General features: G+C 45.0%; 1 protein-coding gene across 1 annotated transcript; it reads left to right on the forward strand.

The window, feature by feature from the left end:
• The first annotated feature begins 756 nt into the window (after nt 1–756).
• Nucleotides 757–23,651, forward strand: LOC136533369 (exocyst complex component SEC8-like). The gene is made up of 26 exons (XM_066525926.1): nt 757–1,037; nt 1,120–1,332; nt 1,555–1,728; nt 2,788–2,892; nt 3,726–3,835; nt 4,112–4,282; nt 10,373–10,505; nt 10,600–10,706; nt 11,377–11,672; nt 11,759–11,922; nt 12,251–12,364; nt 13,375–13,444; nt 13,673–13,785; nt 13,866–13,915; nt 16,368–16,468; nt 18,573–18,685; nt 18,780–18,887; nt 20,370–20,561; nt 21,074–21,159; nt 22,125–22,317; nt 22,394–22,471; nt 22,556–22,657; nt 22,758–22,832; nt 22,980–23,075; nt 23,149–23,198; nt 23,286–23,651. The coding sequence occupies exons 1-26, from the start codon at nt 975–977 to the stop codon at nt 23,371–23,373; spliced, it is 3,165 nt and encodes a 1,054-aa protein (XP_066382023.1). The 5' UTR covers nt 757–974; the 3' UTR covers nt 23,374–23,651.
• Nucleotides 23,652–23,737: the final 86 nt, after the last annotated feature.

The following is a 23,737-nucleotide window of genomic DNA, read 5'->3' on the forward strand; positions in this document are numbered from 1 at the left end:
TGTGGTACCAACTAACGTGGCCCTGCTACGCAACAAGTTCTGTATGACGGTGAACAGTTAACAAAGTGTCTTGCAATATTTTTTTTCAGAAAATACAAAAATAGTTTTTATTCCAGCCCTTTTTCATCCTCCCTAATGCATTACTTTATCAGACCAATATTAGCCGGTTTAGGTTCATCATAAGTCATTTTTTTTTCTAAATTTGTTTATGACCATAAAAAAATATAGATTGACATTATTATTTCACTCCAAAAGGGCTCTTGACTCCTTTCCATTGGTGGATAATACATATTGTTGTGGCTATTGTCAGTTAAATTTATAAAAGTTTTACTTAGGACAAATGTAGATGGACTTATATTTGTGGTCAGAATTGGTATTACATACATAGTCATAACATGGAATATATAGTAAGAAAAAGCAGAAATGTACATCTAGTCTAGTTTAGCAAAAAAAAACTATGACTACCTCGCCACTCATTATTATTACATATTGTGTTTTAAATGATGGTGAGGTAAGGATATTTTCTATTGTTTCTTCACTTTCTTTTATAGCGTTCGATTTTATTTTTCCAAGAAATATAAAAATGAAAACAATTTAGGTCTCTCCTTTTTTTTTTTGAGAAAAATTTAGGTCTCTCCTGAATCCTGATCCTCTCCCACGGTCCCACCATCCTCCGAATGGGCCTACTACTACACATTTCTCACTCACTTCTCAGTTCTCGGCTACCGTGGGCCGGACACACACACACTGGGCCGAACGGCCCATCTGCTCCTCGTTGCTGACGCAGTGACGGACGCTGATGGAGTCTCTGCTTGTGGTTGTGGACCTGGGACCACCATCACCATACACACACCAGCTGTGCTGACGCGGTCGTTCAACCGTTCCCCACCGCCGGCCGGATCTCCTGCGAGGCGACGCCGCGACCGCGCGACGGCGACCTCGCTCCTCCGCTTCCGCCGGTGTCCTTCAGCACGATGAGCCGCAGCGGGCCTCGCCGCGGCATCTTCGATGGCCTCCCCATCCCGGCCGACAAATCGGTAAGTCCCCCACCGTCGTTCGCTCCTCGGAACTGTGATCGTCGGAAATGCTAATTCTCGTCGTCTCGGCGCGGGGGCACAGTACCTCAAGGAAGGCCTGTCGCGGATTGACGAGAGCTGGGCGGCCGCGCGGTTCGACTCGCTGCCGCACGTCGTGCACATCCTCACCTCCAAGGACCGCGAGGGCGAGATCCAGTTCCTCAAAGAGCAGAGCGACCTCATCGAGGACGTCGTCGATGAGGTCGTGCACGCCTACCACCACGGCTTCAACAAGGCCATCCAGAATTACTCCCAGGTTAGTCGCGGTCCGCCCACCACCCAGGGATCCCTTTTGTTTTGATTTATTTATTTCCCTGATGACGAGCCCTTCAGCCGTGTGCACCTGAAGTGAACATACCTTGTGGAGCTGTTGGTTTAATTTCCATTTTCCTCTTCATTCATGCGCCGTAGCTGAACATACCTTGTGAGCTGTTGGTTTAATTCCATTTTCGTCTTCATTCATGCGCCGTGGCGACAGATCCTGCGGTTGTTCAGTGAGTCTGCCGAGAGCATTACCGGACTCAAGGGGGAGATGGAGGAGGCCAAGAAGCTGCTTGGCAGGAAGAATAAGCACCTCGGCCAGCTGTGGTACCGCTCCCTCACACTGCACCATGTGCTCTGCCTTTTGGATCAGGTCGAGGATGTTGCCAAGGTCAGTTTGTAAGCTTCATCTCTTCCAATTATGTGCTCTTGCCGACAAGATCATGGGCATGTTTGGTTCTAGGCCCCAATTGGCCGTTGGCCGAGCCAAATTTTGGCTGGCCAAACTGTCTTGCTACAGAGCTCTGTGAATAAGCTAGTATCCAAGTGCTGACAGTAAGAAAGTATGAACCATTTTCAATCATTTATGGGAAGGAGAAGTCTAGGAGATTGTGCATGGTGCCATTATAATATTGTACGCATGCGAGTAAATTTCATGCTGAACAGCTAACCTTTCCACCTTGGACTACTTGCATTATCTAAGTAGGTGAATTTAGTAACCATGTTGTGAATATGTATCTGATACATATTCTCCAAGGGTTCTTGCAGAATCCAATGGTTTATGGATTATGGTTTGACTTCCCTTCTGTTAAATATATCCGCAGCAAAGTTTCTAAGTTGAGTGTGGTCTTTTGAAGCGCATAGTTGTTTTGATCACATCTTGAAAACATCCTAAAAACAGGCTTGAAGTCATATGAGCAAGTTTTTAATGAGACACACAAATTCTAGGGTCAAAGGCAATATGGATGACAATTGGGCGTTGAAAGTCACTTTTCAGCATGATGCATGCACTTCTTGACATAGGTCATGCCTTGCTTCAAGCCAATTCCAAGTCGACTTTTGAGCTTAGAAATGGGCCCGGCCTTGGCTCAGCCAAAGGTTGTGATGTTCGAGCTTGGCGCAAGAAAGCTAAAAAACTGCACATTTGTAAAATCTTATATAAAAGCATGACTGGAGCTTGAGCTCATCCTCATATAAGGCCTCATCTTTTTTTCCTTCTCGAATGCACATGCCTCATATTAATTATAATGCCTCATACAAAAGTTGGCCAATAGGCTCAGCTTGAAAAATTCGGAGGTAAACATCTGGTGAAAAAAATCTAGAACAAGTAGAATTAGCTTTAATCATACAATTTGTTCTTGAGCTATTTACACCATTCTATCTACTTTCAACCTTAATTGTGTCTTAAACTTTAGGTAGTTATTCTCTGCTAACATGGTGAGTATCACAGGTTCCTGTTCGAATTGAAAACTTAATGGCAGAGAAGCAGCTGTATGCTGCAGTGCAATTGCACGTCCAGTCAGTGCTGATACTAGAACGAGAAGGCCTTCAAGCGGTTAGTCGCTACACCAATCAAATTTATTTCATGCTTTACCTTTCTGAAAATTTGAGCGAGGGTTATCTTGTGTTTACCTTGCATGTACCTTTCAGTTAAGGTTTTCACATATTGTATGCTTCGCTTTAATCCAACAAAATGCTAAATTGCACTTGTGCTGTCGTTGCATTGTTAATAGCTATGGTTCAGTACATGAACTCAATAGGTTCCGGAGTATTTATGTTGAAATGTCAGTTTAATCATCATCTGCGTATGCAAAATTTGTACTTGGACATTCAACTCAGCAAATGTCCAGGATCCAAATTTGCTGTTAGGCTGTGTTTCTCATTTGTGACTGAGGAGCCCCTTTTGCAGTGCCCCTTCTGATGAATGGGTAAATGAATGTGCTGGGTACCTATCTAGTCTTAGTAGTTAGACCTGATGAAAATGATGAGTATTGCAAAATGCAAATATTGAAGTTAGTAAGAATTCTATCGATTTTCTCTGACAACTGGATAAAGGTTTGCCAAAATCTCACACGGATTGGTAGTTATTATTACCCATGGTTTAATTTGATGGACATATATTGATGACTTTGTTAAAACTTTTGATCAGCAGCATTTGTGGTTATTAAATAGATTTAAGCACTTGCGCATTTAGTTCCCAGAGTGATGACAGAACATATTTTATAGGTTTTGTTAGTTATTATGTCATTATTCTATGTCGTTTGGGTTGGCTGTCCATCCTTATATGGCATGTGGCTCAAGACAACTGTGTAGCCTATCATGAGCTAGCAAATATTCTTCTAATCTTCTTCCAACATAGTAATGTCACAAGCTAACAAAAATTTAAAGGTAGGTGCTCTTCAAGATGTTCGTTCTGATCTAACAAAGCTGCGAGGAGTACTATTTTACAAAATTTTGGAAGAGTTGCATGGCCATTTGTACAACAATGGCAAATATAGGTATGCTTTTATTTCTTCTGGCCTTCTTTGATGATCTCAGATTCTCAGTTGTTTCTGTAGCCACTTCCTTTTTATATTACATGCTTTCTACAGCATATCACATATTTACTTAAGTATAATGATGTTGGCACTGGTGACTGTGTTCTGCACTGAAAATCTCGTTTTGATGTGATTTCTTGGTAACTCCTTTGGTAGTGGTAATATGCGTCATGTAATTGACTGCTGTGATTCCATCGTTGATCAACAATTGTTCACTTTCCAAGATTTTCTTTGCAGCTCTGCGACTTTAAGTATGGTTGACAGTGAGGAAGTACCGACTTCTACAGCTGCTGGGCGCTTGGTAAATAGCATGCAACCTCTTTCAAGGAGAACTAGATCAATTAAAGGTGACAATCACATTGGTGGGCCAGTAGATGGGTTTCCAAAAGTTAGTTCCGTTGATGGAGGGTATGTTCAACTTCCTACTCTTTCTAGCATTTGATGCATATGCCTTTTGGTGACTTGATCCTGTGCCCAAGGGTCTGAATGCATTTCACTCTGGTGACTTCCAGGCAAAACATTTTAAAGGTGATAAATGACCAAAAAACTGCAATTTGTCATGAATATCAAATGTATAGATTAGACATACAGTATTGCAATTTTCTTAAGTTATTACTATAAAAAATTCATGGTAAAAGTTTTCTTTTGGAGATTTTATCAAATGCCCAAAAGTATATGGCAACTTTGTTAGCATGTAGAGGTATTGTTATGGTAGGCACCACATATGGGCGCAGGGAAAGGCGGCAAACTGGCTCAACCAGCCAGGCGCCGGTCTAGTTGAGTCATAGAAGATTTAGGAAAGAGTTAACTGATTATTATGGTCCTATTTGTTAGTTTCCTATTTGTTAGCACAAGTTGTTAGAGTCCTCAATGTATAAGTATTAAACTTGGAGAGGAATAAAGACTAGCCTGGGATTGTGTCATCCTTGACACCCTTGGGCGCCTGGCCCCATCTTCTCCCTCTTCCCGCATAAACCCTAGCCGCCCACCACGGCTTCAGCTCGTCGCAAGCTCCAGGGATCTCTCGCTCCTCATTCCCCTCCATACGATCTGAGAAGCAAGGGCCGGCGTCATACCAACCTGGTATCAGAGACCTTGCCGATCATGGAACCCACAACCAACGCCCCGACACCACTGATCCCATCCACCGCCGCTCCCGTTGCGACGACGGGCGTCTTGGTGAACCTCACCGGCGCTCCAGCCAACACGACCCCACCCTCCGGGCCACCCACGCTCGCCTCGATCGCGGAGATCCTCGCTAGCATGCAGCTTCAGATGTCCGCCATCAATACCCATCTGGCTGATCAAGGGGCTCGCTTGGCCGCCATTGATGGCCGCCCGCCTTTTCCACAATTCGGGTTGGCCGGCTATGGTGGCGTGCCGCACTCCCATCCCGTGATCACGGAGCTCACGCCGGGGGACTCGTCCGCCTCGGTCTCGCAGGCCCTGCAGATGACCGCCCCAGCGCCGCAGGAACAACGGCCGGTGCCATCGCAGCCCATGGGAGTGCCGATCCAGCAGATCAACTTCCCGCGCTCGCCCTCGCCGATTCCGGGGTTCCCATCGTCCGGGATGCCGGTCTACTCCGCGCCGACCTCGCACATGTCAACGACCGCACCCCATGCCAGGGCGCCGCATGCCGGTCCGGCCTACGAGGGCGCACCGCCGGAGTTCGAGGGTTTTGCTGTACCCAAATACCACAAGCTCACCTTCAACATCTTCGACGGCAAGGACGATCCTCTCGGCTGGCTCAACAAGTGTGAGCAGTTCTTCCGCGGGCAGATGACTCGGGAAGTTGACAAGGTATGGCTGGCCTCTTATCATCTGACCGGGGTCGCCTTGCAGTGGTACATCGTCCTGGAAGCGGACATGGGGCGGCCCACATGGCCGGATTTCCGTCGGCTGTGCCAGCAGCGGTTCGGTCCCGCCCTCGGCACGAACCACCTCGCCGACCTCGCGCGCCTGCCGTTCGGCGCCTCGGTGGACGCGTACATGGAGGCGTTCCAGGCCCGAGCCGCCCACGCCGGCGAACTCTCCACACTCCAGAAGGCACGCTTGTTCACCGGCGGGCTGCCGGATTATATACGCGTGGACGTCGAACTCCAGGACCCTCAGGACCTCCAGCACGCCATGCGGCTGGCCCGCGCGTACGAGCGGCGCAATGCACCCCAATGGCCCGCCCTGGCCGCTCCACGTCCGCCGCGCCGTACTGCGGCCGCTCCTGCCGCGCTGACCGCACCGCCAGGGCACGGATCCGCTTCGACACCGCCTACGACCCCGGCGCGCACCTTCAAGAAGCTGACGCCTGAGGAGATGGCGGAGCGGCGCAAGCTCGGCTTATGCTTCAACTGCGACGAGCCGTTCCAGCGCGGCCACAAGTGCGCGCGACTCTTCTACTTGGAGGCGCCCGACTACATCGTCGAGGAGCCCGAGGACTTGGGCGATACGCCGCCGGCCAACACGTTCGACCCCGACGCCCCCATGATTTCGCTGTCCGCCATCACGGGCATCCGGGTACCCGACACCATGAAGTTACGCGTGCACATCGGCGCACACGCGTTCACAGCCCTCCTGGACTCGGGATCAACACATAACTTCGTCAGCACGTCGGCGGCTCGGCGAGCGTCCATTCCGTTCCAGGACAGTGGCGGCGCCCACGTGATCGTGGCAAACGGCGACCGCGTCCAATGCCAAGGCATCGCTCGCAACGTCGGCATCCGCATCGACAACGAGGCCTTCGAGGTGGACTGCTACTCCATCCCCCTCGAGTGCTACGACATGGTCCTTGGGATCACTTGGCTGCGCTCCCTGGGACCCATTCTCTGGGACTTCGACACGCTCCGGCTGGCGATCACCATCCGCGGCCGCCGCGTGGTCTGGTCGGGCGTAGGAGGCACGGCTGTGCCCAGGACGCCCACGGACCACTTCCTGGCGAGTCACATCTACACCGACAAGGGGGCCGAGCCAACCCTCCTAGAGCGCCTCCTGGAGTCTTACGACGACGTGTTCGCACCGCCCACGGGTATGCCCCCGGCACGGGACTGCGACCACCATATCCACCTCAAGCCCGACACCGAGCCGGTCGCCGTGCGCCCATATCGCTACCCCCAGCTCCAGAAGGATGAGCTGGAGCGGCAGTGCGAAGACATGCTCCAGCAAGGAATCATCAGGCCCAGCACCTCACCGTTTTCAGCGCCGGTGCTGCTGGTCCGGAAGCAAGACACCTCCTGGCGCTTCTGCGTCGATTATAGGGCTCTCAATGCGGCAACCGTCAAGGACAAGTTTCCGATCCCCGTCGTTGAAGAGCTCCTGGACGAGTTGCACGGGGCCAAACTCTTCTCCAAATTGGACCTCCGTTCGGGCTATCATCAAGTCCGCGTCGTTGCTGAAGATGTGCACAAGACGGCATTCCGCACGCACCATGGGCATTTCGAGTTCCTCGTCATGCCTTTCGGCTTGTCCAACGCTCCTTCGACGTTCCAGGCGCTCATGAACCTCGTCCTCAAGCCGTTCCTCCGCCGCTGCGTCCTCGTCTTTTTTGACGACATCTTGATCTACAGCGCATCGTGGACGGAGCACCTGCAACATCTGCGCGCCGTCCTCGATGTCCTCCGGGCGCACCAGCTACACCTCAAGCGGACCAAGTGTTCCTTCGCCGCCCGGTCCGTCCAGTATCTGGGCCACGTCATCACAGCGGAAGGCGTCGCCATGGACACCTCAAAGGTGGAGGCCGTCCAGTCTTGGCCCCAGCCGCGAAACGCGCGTGGCCTCCGCGGCTTCCTCGGCTTGGCCGGCTACTACCGGCGCTTCATCCAAGACTATGGCATCATGGCTGCCCCCCTGACGCAGCTCCTCAGGAAAGAGGGATTCAAGTGGTCGGACGACGCCGAAGCGGCGTTTACGGCCCTCAAGCAGGCGCTCTCCGCCGCGCCGGTCCTACATCTCCCGGACTTCACCAAGCCGTTCATGGTGGACTGCGACGCGTCGGGTTCAGGGTTTGGTGCCGTCCTACATCAAGACGGCGCACCGATCGCATTCTTCAGCCGCCCGTTCGCCGCACGACACCTCAAGGTCGCGGCCTACGAGCGCGAGCTCATTGGCCTCGTCCGAGCGGTGCGCCATTGGCGCCCATACATTTGGGGCCGCGCCTTCGTCGTCAGGACCGACCACTACGCCCTCAAATATATGCTGGATCAACGCCTCTCCACCATCCCGCAACATCACTGGATTAGCAAGCTTTTTGGCTATGATTTCAGGGTGGAGTTTCGTGCCGGCAAGTCGAACGTCGTCGCCGACGCCCTGTCACGCCGAGAGGGCGAGTCCCCGCTTCTGGCGCCACTCGTCGACTCCGGAACAGCGACCCTCTCGGCGATCTCGGTCCCCAGCTTTCGGCTCTTCGACGACATTCGCCGCGAGCTGGAGGCCGACCCTGAGCTGCGCGCGCGCCGGGACGCGGTTGCCGCAGGCGCCCACGGCGCGGCCTGGACCGTGCGCGACGGCCTGCTTCTCCATGATGGCCGGGTGTTCGTTCCCGACGGTTCCGCGATACTTGAGGAGGTCCTCCACCTCGCCCACACCGGCGGCCACGAGGGGATTCAGAAAACACTACAGCGCCTGCGCACGGAGTTCTTCGTCGAGCATGACAGGCGGGTCGTGACTGACTTTGTCCGCTCCTGCGCGACTTGTCAGCGGAACAAAACCGAGACCCTCCACCCGGCCGGCCTCCTCCAGCCATTGCCGGTTCCGTCACGCGTCTGGGCGGACATCTCCATCGACTTCATCGAAGCCCTGCCCAAGGTACACGGCAAAAGTGTGTTGCTAACAGTGGTGGACAGGTTCTCCAAGTACGCGCATTTTATTCCTCTGGGTCACCCCTACACGGCCTCGTCCGTCGCCCGCGCCTTCTTCCAAGAGATCGTTCGCCTCCATGGATTTCCGGAGTCCATTGTTAGTGATCGCGACCCAGTGTTCACTGGGCACGTTTGGCGGGACCTCTTCCGCCATGCCGGTGTGAAACTCTGCATGAGCACCGCTTTCCATCCCCAATCGGATGGTCAGTCCGAGGTGGTGAACAAGACGATCGCCATGTACCTGAGATGCCTGACTGGAGATCGCCCCCGGGACTGGCTCGACTGGTTACCGTGGGCCGAATTCTGCTACAACACCTCCTACCACTCCGCACTCCAGACGTCGCCGTTCCAGGTGGTCTACGGCCGCGCCCCTCCCGATCTTCTACCCTATGTACCTGGTCAGGCACGCACGGAGGCAGTCGACGTCCTGCTGGCCAACCGCGACGAGTTCTTGACTGAGGTCCGCGCCCGTCTTCTTCAAGCCCAGGAACATGCTCGGCGTTTCTACGATGCCAACCACCGCGCTCTGGAGTTCGAGGTTGGGGACTGGGTGCTACTGCGCATGCTTCACCGACACACGCAGTCCCTGGTTCCTGGCGCCCGCGGCAAGCTTCGTCCCAAGTACGCCGGGCCCTTCGAGGTGCTTGAACGCATCGGCACGGTCGCCTACCGCCTGCGTCTACCAGACGGCGCCCGCATCCACGACGTCTTCCATGTCGGCGTCCTCAAGCCGTTCCGGGGTCCTCCGCCGACATCTGTCCCGGCCTTGCCTCCGATTCACCATGGACGTCCTCTCCAACAACCTGAGCGGGTGCTGCGCTCCGAGCTTCGCCGCGGGGTGTGGCATGTCCTCGTCGAGTGGTCCGGTATGCCAGCTTCGGAGGCCACCTGGGAGCCTGTTCCGGCGTTCCGGGAAGCCCACCCCTCATTCCAGCTCGCGGACGAGCTGTTTCCCGAGGGGGGGAGAGATGTTATGGTAGGCACCACATATGGGCGCAGGGAAAGGCGGCAAACTGGCTCAACCAGCCAGGCGCCGGTCTAGTTGAGTCATAGAAGATTTAGGAAAGAGTTAACTGATTATTATGGTCCTATTTGTTAGTTTCCTATTTGTTAGCACAAGTTGTTAGAGTCCTCAATGTATAAGTATTAAACTTGGAGAGGAATAAAGACTAGCCTGGGATTGTGTCATCCTTGACACCCTTGGGCGCCTGGCCCCATCTTCTCCCTCTTCCCGCATAAACCCTAGCCGCCCACCACGGCTTCAGCTCGTCGCAAGCTCCAGGGATCTCTCGCTCCTCATTCCCCTCCATACGATCTGAGAAGCAAGGGCCGGCGTCATACCAGGTATCTATGACGAATATGTGCCTGATGTGAAGTTGTGAACATTATATGCTTCATAGTAATACTTATTCCGGGTGATTGATCATCAAAACACTTCAGCTTACATCTAGTTAATCTCAGCACAATATCATGCCTATAAACAGATGCATATAGTTATTGTAGACATAAGCTATTGCGTGATCTTTGCTTCCATGAATTATGTTAAGAATTTGTGGCATTTATACCACACTACTGTAATTCAGTAATTACGGTCCTTTCTTGAATGAATGGAATACATTAGCAACTTGTGTCTCTGCTTTTTTTTCAGCTCTTCATTTGATGGCCCAGATGATAATAGCTTAGACATGAGTGAAAGTGATGGACTCACTCGGAAGGATTCAAAAAGTTTTTCTCGTGAAATCCCAATTTTTCTTTCCTGTGCTACACCAGATGAGTTTCTTGTATGTCTTTGTTTCTAAATCCATGGTGGTGTAATGATTTCCTTTCAAGTTTCCTCACTTATATTTATTTGTTTTGATTTGAATGCTTCTTTAGGAATCAATGATAAAGGCAGATGCCCCCCTTAATGTGAAGTACCTGAGAACATTGGTACAATGCTTATCCATGCTTGGAAAGGTTGCAGCTGCAGGAGCTGTGATATGGTATTTCTCATCCTATCTGTTTTTCATTTTTCTTACAGAAGAACAAGCTCTGTGTTTATCTGTTATGGGTTTAGATTGATTGGAGAGGGAAAGGGAGAGGAAGAGGGCAGCGGCAGCTAGGAAGGGCTGCAGTACTGTGCACAGAACTGTTGGTGCGACAGTGTCTGTGATGAACAGTAATGCTGGAGGGAGTGGGAAAAATCCCTTCTATCGTCCTCTATTTATAGAGACTCAACTTGGCACTCAAGCCACCCTATAGATGGGATTTTATAAACATAATCCTCTACTTCCTAACTTATCAAACCACTTGCCTAACAAATAGTTCTGGGCCTTAACATTGTCATGAGCGGTTATAATAGAAATTTCTTCCAGAGAACTAGATCATCCTTATTTATTACTTAATACATGGAAATATGTACAAAGATCATCCTTACTTATTACTTAGTACCGCTGTACCAGAACAAGCTCCCTTCCCTCCCTTCTAGATACAACTAGAACTACCTGATACGTTAGTATTTTAACCCATGACAAGAACATGTTGTTTACTCATGTTACAAAGATTTCTTTAGAACTCCATTTTGTGGTTTATAGGAAGATAATCTTGCATGTGCTATTTTGATTTTCACTTTAACTTTTGGGCTGTTTTTAATTAGTAGCATTTTCATGACAGCCAACGAGTACGCCCTACAATCCATGATGTTATCACTTCAAAGATTAAAGCATATTCTGAAGAGGCTTCAAAATCCAGTGTCGACAAAGCTGCAAAAACGTCTGATGTGTTGCATTCAAATGGACCCATTCCCTGGTTCCAAATGCTCAAACAGAAAACAAAGAGTGGTGCATCTGTAATGGTAGCACAACTAGTTGTCAGTCCCATTTCGCCAGCTATGGCACCCACAGGAGATGCTCAGCGTGCAGCTACTCAACTTCTTAACTCAATATTTGAATGTCTTGTAGAGATACTTGGTAGGTGCTAAGTATCAGTTAGTTTGGTTTCATACAAACCTGTATGTTATTGATTTGCAAACATTAAAATTTATTTTACTTGTCAGAGAACCATATTATTGTTGGAGAGCTTCTTGAACAAAAATCGACTGAGGTTGACAACGTAAACACACCTCATATTGCAAATGGGGATGCAAGCTGGAATCCAGACTCTGAATCTTCCCAAGCTACTGGTGGTTTTAGTGTTGCATTCTCTCTATCAGTCGTGCAGGTATCCTTTTATACTATCTCCCTATCATTTTTACTGTGATCTGCTTTTTTTAATATCCAATCCATACATTTTGTATTCTCTTAATGAAATGACAACACGCAGCTCTCCTGCATCGTCCGAGAAAAAAAAGCACATGCATCCATTCATGTTTTGGAATTTGGTATCATGCTTTTTTATTTGGAAAGGTTTGCTGTAATGAGCCTGTTAATCAGAAGTGTGGGTTATAATCATGTTCTGCCTTGTGCGATGAAATGTATAGTCCCGCCATTGTAGTGTTCTCTTTGAATTCTTATGCCTTCCTTTCTAATCTGTGTTTCCTTTTGGTTAGAGTGAGTGCCAGCAACTTCTGTGTGAAATTTTGCGGGCAACTCCAGAAGCTGCTACTGCTGATGCAGCTGTCCAGACAGCTAGGCTTGCAAATAAGGATCCAGTGAAGGAAAAGAGGAAAGTATTCACCTATGAGTGGCCTTCTACATGGATCACTATAGTTTACTTGCATATTCACAATATTGTAATCGAGTAAATTGTTATGTAATGTCCTTAGCAATGAATGGTGATTTGTTTACTTATTATAATGTGCGGTTTGCATGCAGCTGTCCTTTTTCATACTGAAGTGCTATTTTTTTAAGTTTAAATTGCATACGAATCTCATGCATATAGGGTTCAATATTGATAGTATTTTTGCAGGCTCATATGTTGGTTCATAAGCAAAGACACATATGTTCTTTTCTTTTTCGAAAACTAGACACATATGTTCTTGGTTATATGATCTGTAATGCTTGAAACTGGGGAGCACTTCATATCGTTATTGGTTGCTTTGAATGACTTCAAATTTTCACTTATCCGGCATCTTTTCATTGCTCCTGCTAAATTTTCTATTAGGGTGGAACTTTTTTTTTCCTCAAACACTCTAGGTGTAGAACTTAGAAGCCTGACTACATTTACTAATTTAAAGAGTAAGAGGACTGAACTTGTGAAGAAACAATTAGCTGATTACATTTATTTCTTCTCATCAAAAACTTGCTTCTGTTTGCTTCACTTTTGTTTGTTTGAGGTGAGTGTGGAGAAAATAGATTATGAGAAAAAAAAACTCACTTTAGTGTTGAATACAATTGTCATTTCATAGGACTATTTGTATCCACAATGCTTGACTCTAGCATGTGGCACAAGCCATCTTGTTGCAGGTTACAATACTGTCGCTTGCTCAGTGAGAGCTTGTGTGGCTATTCATTTACTTCATGCCTAGTGCTTTATTTTGGAGAATATCCAACTTTGAATCAAATCTATCGGTTCTTCTAGATTGATGGCTTAGATAATTTCAATTTGCCTGTTGTTAAGAAAATAATTTTAAACACGTAAACTATTATTTTCTTTAGTAATACAAATATATCTCTAGCTTTTGTGTTTCCTTCTCTTTTTTAACATCACTGTATTACGAAACATTCTTCCTGCAGGGATGGATCAGAAGGCCTTTCTTTCGCTTTCCGCATTACTGATGCAGCAACCCCAGTGCCAAATGAAGGTATGTACTGATGACCACCTTATTATGCATCATTTGGACAAAATCTTGTTTCTCGTCAAGCTTTTGTTGGATGTCTGTTGGTAATATGTTGTGACTAGTACTATTTTTTTTTCTGCTTGCTTTTGTTTTTCATTTGGACATGAGTCACGCATCTTGGCTGATTATTGTTTTTACTTGGTTTTGTGTACTGTATTTATGCCATGTATGTTCAATTTTAATCTACCACAGGTCAAGGATGGCGCAGAAATTCCAATGTGCCTCAAGAAGGGTATGGAACATCAAGTGTCATAGCTGACCAAGGAATTTTCCTAGCCGCGTCTGTTTACCGTCCTGTCTTTGAGGTGACCTGTCTTGTAGTTGTCTGTTTTATGTGTCTCACACTATCATTATTATGTTGTTCATGAGGGTTTTTTTTTTGCAGTTTATGAATAAAATAGGGCTGATGTTGCCTCAGAAGTACTCGCAACTTGGGTATTGTGCCAGATCTCCTAACTTTAATTTACATTGACTTTGAAATCTAAAATTACTTTTGCCTTTCATAAATCTACAACTAGTTGTGATAAATCCATGCTGCCTTGTTCGAGGGTTTGTGTTATTGTTATTCTATCGGTGTGCCTCTGGCTTAATTTTTCAATTTGAATGAGAGCCTTCTAGCTATATTGAAATTTGTAAGGAATGACAAGGTACAAGAGAGTAGTAAGATTGGTCAAAACCTAAGAGAGTTGTCTTTGGAGGATCAAGAGCTTGGATTTAAAGCTGCCATTGGCTAAGGTCTAGAAAAGCTGTTTCTGGACTTCTTCAATAAGCATAAGGTTCATTTGTGCAGCTAATTTGGAGCCACCTTCGAATATTTTGTAGGGCATTGTACCAAGCACAATCACAGGAGGCTTTTTGTTTGTTTTATTTACCTACATAGCAATCGGAACATTGGTATGTCATCTCAGTATTCAACTATGGCTCATTACCACAAATCTCCTCCCCCACCGGCGACCTCCGCCCGACGTGCCTTCCTCCCCCACCGCAGCCCAACGTCTGTGTCGCCCGCACGCATCCCTGCCTTAGGTGGATCTGCGTGCATACCGCTGTCGACAGGCTGGCGCCGCCTAGGGTACCGCCTACCCCCCTAGGCAAGGCGGTACCCCTCCGCCCAGTGCAGAGGCGAGCGAGGAAGAGTGCCTTGTTGAACACTGTTCTTAAAGTCCATATAGCATATAGAATGTGCAGAACACACCTGTTCTTTTTTTGTTAACCAAAACTAGAGGAGCTTATTACTTGTAAAGAAGAAGAAAGTTTGGTGGAACTTATTTCCTTGGAAGCTTATTTATTAATTAATGTTTTTCGAATCTGGGAATAATTTGGTCACAAGTGCTGGGCATGGTTTTTAAGTCATAAAGTTGAATCAAGTTGCTAGTGGACCGGCTAGTTGTGATTATGACTGGCTTGTCTGCCATACCGTGTTACTGCTGCTAAGCTGCACATAACAGAGAACGACAGAACAAATTTAGAGGAGGATCTGTGATTTTACTTGGATTTGATCTTGAGGACATCAGGGCAGCAACCATGGGCAAACCGGGTGATGGGCTCTACAGCCACTGACATCAGTGAAGCAGGGACGGCAGTGGGCGGATGCAGCGTCCAGGGGTTCTTATTCTTTACCTCATGTTGCATGGTGTGCTTGTGGGCTGTGGTGGGAGTACTAAGGTGTAATGTGAACATTATGGCTGATTGGCCTGCTGGTGGCTGACCGCCTGACCTGCAGGCCATTGACAGCAAGGTGAACTAGCAGCATATGTGCATCACATAGGTTAGCTCAGATTTGATATATAACGTTAGCTCAGATTAGCTCAAGATTTGTTAGAAGCTCTTTTGACAAGAACATCTTAGTTAGCTCATGTTTTCTAGTGGTGACACTGATCGTAAGAGGAGGCTGCTATTTTGTCTTTGGTTTAGGTTTATGCAGAAAATAAACATGCAAGTCTCTTCTCCTTGTACCCTGCTTTCGCCTCTTCCCTGACTGACTCTGTATGTCTATTCCTCCTAGAACCAGTGCCCTCCTTCACCTGGTGCCATTCTACTTGAATCATTGCCATCTAACCTCATTCCTACAGATGTTTTGATGTACTAACATACATACATCACATCTAGGGTTAACTCTCCAAGAGCCCGTGTCTTTTTGTATGATGAATAGTCATATGATTAGTCACAACTAATCACCTGGCCTGCTGGCCATGCAACTAGGCCCTCAAGACAAGTCATATTCTCCAGTCGGTGCTTAGTTACTGTCTGGGTAGCTGATAAACAATTCATTGACTTGATAACATTTGTGGCAGCTAGTGTATTTGCATCTGACCTTGTTCATGGTCGTCTGTTGCTTATAGTAGTAGATTGACCTGTGTAATATTTGATGGTTCAAGACCTATTTAGAACATATGCAAAATACCAGGTAGCCATCATGCCATCAGTTACTGCTACTTAAACAATAAGAAGAATAACGCTAAAACCGTTTAGTCCTCAAATAAGTTGGGTAGGCTAGAGATGAAACTCAATAAGAATTACCAACAAAGATGATATAAGTGAAAAAAGGTACTAATCTGCCATATCTGCCATTGAACCGTTGAATAAAATTTGTTCTTCAGATAATATCAGCACTCCTTACTTCCAAGTAGTAGGATATAACTTTATGAGGCACTGTTGCCCGTGTATCTGTGGCAGTAAGTTACGACAGTCGTAATGTAACTAATTCTCAATAGGGATTGACTTTGTTCCAAAACAAAGTCATTTTTTCTACATAATAGCAAATATGCATGATTTGGAGGAATGAAGCATGTTAAGCCCTACATCTTTTTCCTGAAAATTGATTCTCTCTGTTGGAAGATTTATAACTAGACCATGTTTATTTACTATTGCTTTTTAACATGTGCAGGAGTGATGGCTTATTGGCTTTTGTGAATAACTTTTTGAAGGAGCACTTCTTGCCAGCAATATTTGTAGATTACCGAAAATGTGTTCAGCAGGCCATATCCAGTAAGTCAACACGGGAACTTTGTGCCTGTGGCCTGTGCACAGAACTTCAATTTTCTGGGTTCCTAGGGCGCAAACAGTCCTAATACTGTGAAACTGATCCAAGAAGTCGAAAGTTGATTTTTTCCCTATAGTTAGGTGTGAATAGTTGTATTGTGAAATCTTTTTCCTCCGGCCTGGTGCAGTGGTGAGAGCTGTCTCACTGAGTCACCAGGTCGTGGGTTCGAAGCAGCCTCTCCGCAGATTTTGCGGGGGAAAGGCTTGTCTCGGTTTATCCCTTCCCCAGACCCCACTCATGTGGGAGCCTCCGGCACTGGGTCTACCCCACATAGTGCCTATGGTATGTGTGACTGGTCAAGATAGCTAGGGTTCATGGACTGGGGTAACTGTTAACCAAATGATCCAAGCATTAATACCACATTGGTTTTGGCCCAGACTCATGTTTGCTCATGCATCCTATGTAGTGCCCTTGGCATCTATTATTAACTTTGTCTAATGTTCTAGTTCTGGAACCAATACAATGCTGAGCTTGTTGTAGCCATAATAACCTGGTACCTTAACTAATATATGTGCCTCAAAGTATGGGATGGGTTGACCCATTTTGAAACCTTGAATCATCAATTGGTTACTGGATATTAAGAAGTCCAAAAGCAATTTGTTGCCCACGGATATATAAAAAGGGCGTACCCAGTGCAGAGAGCTCCCGCTCTATGCGGGGTCTAGGGAAGGGTGTTAGTGGCAAGCCTTACCCTCGCCTGTGCAATGTGAAGAGACCGCGACTCGAACCCGGGACCTTCCGGTCACAGGCGGTAAGACTCTACCGCTTGCCCACAGATATATCTATAGATTTTTTTGGCGTTCGTAATACTTGATATGTTAGTCAATTTATTTTAATAAACATATCGATGCATGTAATAATATGGTATTAGTTTTAAGGAAAGTGATAAAAAGGGCGTACCCAGAGCTCCCGCTCTGTGCGCGGGGTCTGGGGAAGGGTGTCAGTGGCAAGCCTTACCCTCGCCTGTGCAATGTGAGGAGACCGTGACTTGAACCCGGGACCTTCCGGTCACAGACGGTAAGACTCTACCGGTTGCACCAGGCCCGCCCTTCTTTTAAGGAAAGTGATACGTAATTAAAACAACAAAAAAGGGCAAAGTACCAGGATTGGAAGAGAGATTGAGAGGAATCAAGAATCCAAAATCTTTTCAAATTAGCGTGCCATTTATTTGTTATTACAAGGTTAGTCTGGCTCTGCCACTGAACTTATCAGTCCTTACATGTGCATTTTTTTAAAAAAAAACACATGTTTCTTAAAACTACACGAATGTGACTTCTTTTCCTATCCTTTTTGGAGCCCTCGTCGGAAATTGCTTACTCTTCCAAATAACATGTTTCTTAAAGGCAAGTTTTATAGGACGGCGATTAGACCTGCTATGTTGTATGGTGCAGAATGTTGGCCTACGAAAAGACGACATGTTCAACAGCTAAGTGTCGTGGAAATGCGTATGTTGCGTTGGATTTGCGGTCATACAAGAAGGGATCGAGTTCGGAACGATGATATACGTGAGAGATTAGGGGTAGCGCCAATTGAAGAAAAGCTTGTCCAACACCGGTTGAGATGGTTTGGACATGTGCAACGGAGACCTCCAGATGCACCGGTGCGTAGTGGAATCCTAAGTCAGGATAGTTACGTGAAGAGAGGCAGAGGAAGACCGAAGTTGACTTGGGTAGAGGCAATAAAAGGAGACTTGAAAGGATGGAATATACCCAAAGACTTAGCCTTAGATAGGAGTGCTTGGAAGACAGCTATTCACGTGCCTGAACCTTGATTGCTTCTGATGGGTTTCAACTCTAGCCTACCCCAACTTGTTTGGGACTTAAAGGCTTTGTTGTTGTTGTTGTTGTTGTTGTGTTATGTGCATACAATTGTTGCTGAACCATTAAACAGTGAATGTGCTGTTACTGTATTGTTCTGACCCTACCCATCTGTGAAGAAATGGACAATTGAGTTCAAAGACTTTGTTAACATTTAGTAATGACTGCAAAAATATTATTGCATGCTTTCTCACATATTTGTACAACATTATTACCTTGCATCTTTTGATAGGCCCAGCAGCATTTAGACCACGTGTACATGCAACCTCAGCGTATAGTTCATCGGTGGAACTTGGACGCCCTGTGCTTCAAGGGCTTCTTGCCGTTGATATAATAGCCAAAGAGGTAGTTTCCCTGCCCACCCGCCCAAAAAAATCTTGTCTTTTCCTTCTAATTTTGATTATATTTATTTGTTGCAATTCCTTATTTTTCTTCCTAGGTTCTTGGATGGGTTCAATTGATGCCAAACTATGCGACTGAGCTTGTGGAGTATGTACGCACATTTTTAGAACGTGCTCATGAGAGATGTCGTGCATCATATATGGAGGTATTGAATGCACTTAAATGAATTTTATTGCATCCATGATCAGAGAATTAAATATATATATTTTAGAAAGATATGTAATTGGGATCAAGATCATAGGAGATAGGTAGAGACATATGGCCTTGAGACCTTGTGGCCAGGCACATTGATGTTGGATGAAGCAAAAAGCAGTGAACTGTAGAACATAAATTTCTAGTGACAGATGGTCAATAGGCACATGGGTAAGGAGAGAGAAATATAAGGGGATGGCAACAGATACATAGGGAAATATATAAAAAGACGCCAAACTTTCAAGATATGTAATATACTAGCAGGGAGACCTAAAAATGCAGAAGGCCAAAATTAACAAAACTGAACGCAGTGTTTTCTAGACACCACATGCTAGATAGTCGATCACCCCAAAATCTAGCATCGTTTAGACTGTTTAAAACTTTTATACTGTAGCGGTATATAAATAGATACTTAAATAGCTTTATATTTTCTGTAGTTGCATTCTATGCTTTTCAAGAAAAATCTAAGCCACAGCTTCTAGAGGTAGAATGTTAACTTTACTCTTCCATTCTGTCCACAAATTAATTTGTTAAATGATATTCATCAACCAATATTATTGAATAACGTATCAGATATCGCCCTACTGCTGATCATTCCTCATTTTGCTTGCCATTGCCTAGATGACCATTTGGATGAGCGCATATATACAACATCTACACTGCTTTTTATATAATGTGTAATTGTGATGTTTATGTCATGCATAATTGTGATGTTTACGCTGCTTTTTGACGATCATTGACTGCTTAAACTATCTAGCGTTTTATTCATGATTTTAGGTCCTAAACTACATAACAACTTGTTTGGTATCGTCCAGCATTTACTGTTCATGACATTTTGACTACTTAATACATACACCCATTAACTACCCCAGCAAGGCCAGCAGCCACAAATACTTTCTCCAAACGTGAAAATCATATGATTTGTCTTGAAAAATACTTTCATAGTCTCATAAATTTGTTGGCTTCTATAAATGTATTATAGTAGAAAATAATCTTCGATATTCTGGTGTTGTCCCTTTTAGCGACATAGATATATTTACCCAAATGTAAATGTGAGATACATTTAGGGATGTAGATATATTTGCCAAATGTAAATGTGAGATATATTATGCAATCGGACCGCCATGCACCTTTTTAAAACAATGACACGCAGCTCTCCTGCCCGTTCAAGGAAAACAAAGTGATACATTATGCTAACTGAGCTAGCAGACTCTGCCTTGAGTCTGCATATTTCAACTCTGCCAGTTCCGCTTCTGATGTTTCTGATAGTTCTATTTCTGGCATTATCTTTTTATTTCAATTTTGAGAAAAAAAATCTGAAAGTGGTTTGAGGCACAGATAGACTCCAATTGTTATCATCCCTACACATTAGTACACTGTTTTCTTGTGTCTCTTGCAGAGCTCTTGATTATTGTATTGTATGTGAAAATTGCAGGCTGTCCTAGAAAAGCAAAGTTATATTCTCCTTTCAAGGAATGATGTTGAGAGTTTAATTCGCTTGGAACCAGCAAACATTTCTTTGCAAAATTCTACTAGTGAACATGATAACAATGTAACAGATGCAGAGGCAGTCGAAGTAGAGATTGAACTAAGTGATCTCTTATTAGATATGTGCCCAATAAAACAGGTACCTTTTATTATTTACAAATTTGTTGAATACTTTTATTTGTGTTGATAAGTTCTACTCCTATTTTTTTTTTTTTGAGTTTTTATGATATTCCATTTGAATCAATGATCAACCATGTTGGCATTCTTCAAGATATATTTTACATTCTTTTCTGCTGGACTATTTAATAATTGGTTCAGCTGTTTCTTTAGTCACAGTTTCTTCATTGTGTCTGCAAAACTTAATAATGTAAATGTAAAGATCTGGTTTATATGTGTTTCAACCCAATATAGAATCAATATAAGCCTGTTTTGTTTTAGTTTGGCTGAAGTGGCATACTATCTTCATTTTTTTATCACTAGGACTTTAAAGAAATCGATACAATTACCCAAATAGAAAATTAAGGTCAATGTACAGACTGGAAAATGGGATGCAGTTTAATGCCTTACAGTGACAATCTGATGTTAGTTATCAATTTGTAAGATACTCTGTGTTGCTGCTTGTAACTTCTGTTCGTGTACTTGTCTATGCAGGAAAACTTGATCCATGACGACCAGAAACTGATATTGTTGGCTTCTCTTAGTGACTCATTGGAATATTTGGCTGATTCAGTTGAAAGGTAATCCTATTATTTACAGTATTTTTAAAGCATCACCTATTGTATTAACCGTTAAAGGCAGTCATGTCTATTTGGTTCATTCTATAGATCTTAGAGGGCAGTGCAGTTAGGGGCGGGGGAGTGAGGTTGAGGGAGCTGGCGATAGAGAGAGTGGGGAGGCAGCAGAGCAAAACTGCATAGGCTTTCCCAAATTCGGTGTTTCTTCTTTCTTTTTGAAACAATGCTGTTTCTTCTTTCTAGTTTCCCCTTTTCTTCCCTCCTGCCTGCTGTATTTTGCTGTTTTTCTTGGTGTTGTGGTGGAGGGTGGTCTGAAGCCTGAGGAGGTTCAGAATGTGCGCTTCAATGCCTGGGATCAAACCTATACCATTCTACTTGCATCGAACAATTGTAATAACTGTTGGGTTTTACTCTGCACTGGTTATTGTAGTTAATTAGTGATAATTCTGCTCTTTCTGTTAACCAGTTGGTTAAAGTTGTATCCAGCTGGCTAAACATTTGGGGTCATGTAACTACAATCATAATGGGGATGTCATGTGAATGATTGACAAATATCCTTTCTTACATCCTCTTCTAGCTTACTGTACCACCCTTGTCCCTTCCAAAATTCTTCAGTAAAATAATGTCAGATTTTGTGAGGTCTTGATAGGTGGATTGCCACGCCTTGCCTCACTTTAATAACACTGAATGCTGATTTATTTACATTAACACTGACACCCATTTTAGTTGATAAACTCTGGTTGCGGAATAATTTGGTTGTTGAGTAAATACCAGCTGAAAGGCACAAATGTTGCACGGGCCAACTTGGAGAAAGGTGCACGCTACAGATCTCGTGCAAAAAAACTATTAAAATCAAATTTGGCTTAAGCGAAATCAATTATTGCCCGTGGCTATCCATTTTGTACTACTATCATATTATTTGTTGCATGAATTTATAATAATTTTGGTTATCGTTCGAGGAATTTCAGGCTTGGGGAATCATTCATAAGTCCACCAACCACTTCAGTGAGCATAAATCATAGCCATGGTCGACATGCCCGCTCATCTAGTGCAATTCCAAAAGGTCTCGCATCTCTGGCTAATGAGTACAGAAGGCTAGCTATTGATTGTGTCAGAGTATTGAGATTGGAAATGCAACTAGAGGCGATATACCACATGCAGGTAGTAGCATCTTTTGGCATCACTCTGTTAGATGTATTATGTGCCAAAAAAAATTCAATCAACACAATTCGTACAGGAAATGACCAAAAGAGAATACGTCGAAGATCAAGATGCTGAAGATCCCGATGACTTTATTATCTCCCTTACAACTCAGGTATGCAACCAATAAAGGTTTGTTTTTATTTTAGCTGCAAACGTATCTGAGTTAATGGTAAGCTTGTTCTTCCAATGTAAACAGATTGCACGACGGGATGAAGAAATGGCCCCTTATATCACGGAATCAAAAAGGAATTACGTATTTGGTGGGATTTCCAGTGTTGCTGCTAATGCATCAATAAAGGTTTGTTTTTGTTTTAGCTGCAGTCTTGTGTTCTTTGTTGTATGCCTACACTGTAAATTGAGATGCCCTACTTACATTTCTTATTTGTATGTTCATCCAGGCACTAGCTCAAATGAAGTCAATCAACTTGTTAGGAGTCCAGCAAATATGCAGGAATTCGATAGCTCTGGAACAGGTGAGGTTTTTATATGACAGCATTATATAAACATTATATCTTCTGTATTATGCTATAGCTGTCTGCATCTGCTGTTCGTCACAGCTTTATGACAGTAAAAGGCAGACCCTATATATCTAGTCACTCATGCAAATGAAATCTCTGCAGGCTCTTGCAGCCATACCTTCAATAGATAGTGAAGCAGTCCAACAGAGATTGGATCGCGTTCGAATGTTCTATGAGTTATTAAATTTGCCTTTTGAGGTACATGTTACTTAGATTATGGTAACATAATCCTAGTCTTTCGATGTTTTTTACACTACTGCTATGTTTGCAGTCTTTGCTTGGATTCATCGCAGAACATGAATATTTGTTTTCTGCTAAAGAGTAAGCCTGCCAAATATGTTTCACTTAACCACATCATTGTTTATAGTTGAAGTGTATTCATTTGGGTTGAAAATGTTCATTCCGCAGATACCTGAGTGTTCTAAAGGTCAATGTGCCGGGTAGAGAAATACCTGTGGATGCTGAACGACGCATCTCACAGATTTTGGGTCACTAGATCTAACTCGGACACAATGGTGCTATTTTAGATTGGTCATGCCTTGTGTGGGCTTTGGCTAGCAAACGGCGGTCTTGTGTAGCTTTAGCTGGTTTTTGCTACTTTAGTTATTTTGTTCATTTGTATTTCTAGTGTGGGATGATATATTCTTTTGTATGTCTTACCAGTTATCATTGATTGTAAATGTGTAGTGTTCTGAATAAAATTTCCGTTCTTGATTATTGTAAATGTGTTATCTTTCTGGATGCAATATTAATAACATGATCAAATTCAGTATCCTTCTGTATAGTGCACGGACGAGCTGCCAGTCATCGACTTTTCAGTCTCTTGTAAAATTGGGAAATTAGTTGGGCATGGTTCAATC

Source organism: Miscanthus floridulus, unplaced genomic scaffold (assembly GCF_019320115.1).
Source record: "Miscanthus floridulus cultivar M001 unplaced genomic scaffold, ASM1932011v1 fs_871_2, whole genome shotgun sequence".
NCBI lineage: Eukaryota > Viridiplantae > Streptophyta > Magnoliopsida > Poales > Poaceae > Miscanthus > Miscanthus floridulus.

Bases quoted from the DNA above. Each gene is read 5' to 3' on its own strand.
- LOC136533369 (XM_066525926.1), top strand. From the start codon at position 975: ATGAGCCGCAGCGGGCCTCGCCGCGGCATCTTCGATGGCCTCCCCATC. The intron at 1,038-1,119 runs GTAAGTCCCCCA...GCGGGGGCACAG, and splicing joins CCATCCCGGCCGACAAATCG to TACCTCAAGGAAGGCCTGTC. The intron at 12,365-13,374 runs AGGAAAGTATTC...CATTCTTCCTGC, and splicing joins AGGATCCAGTGAAGGAAAAG to AGGGATGGATCAGAAGGCCT.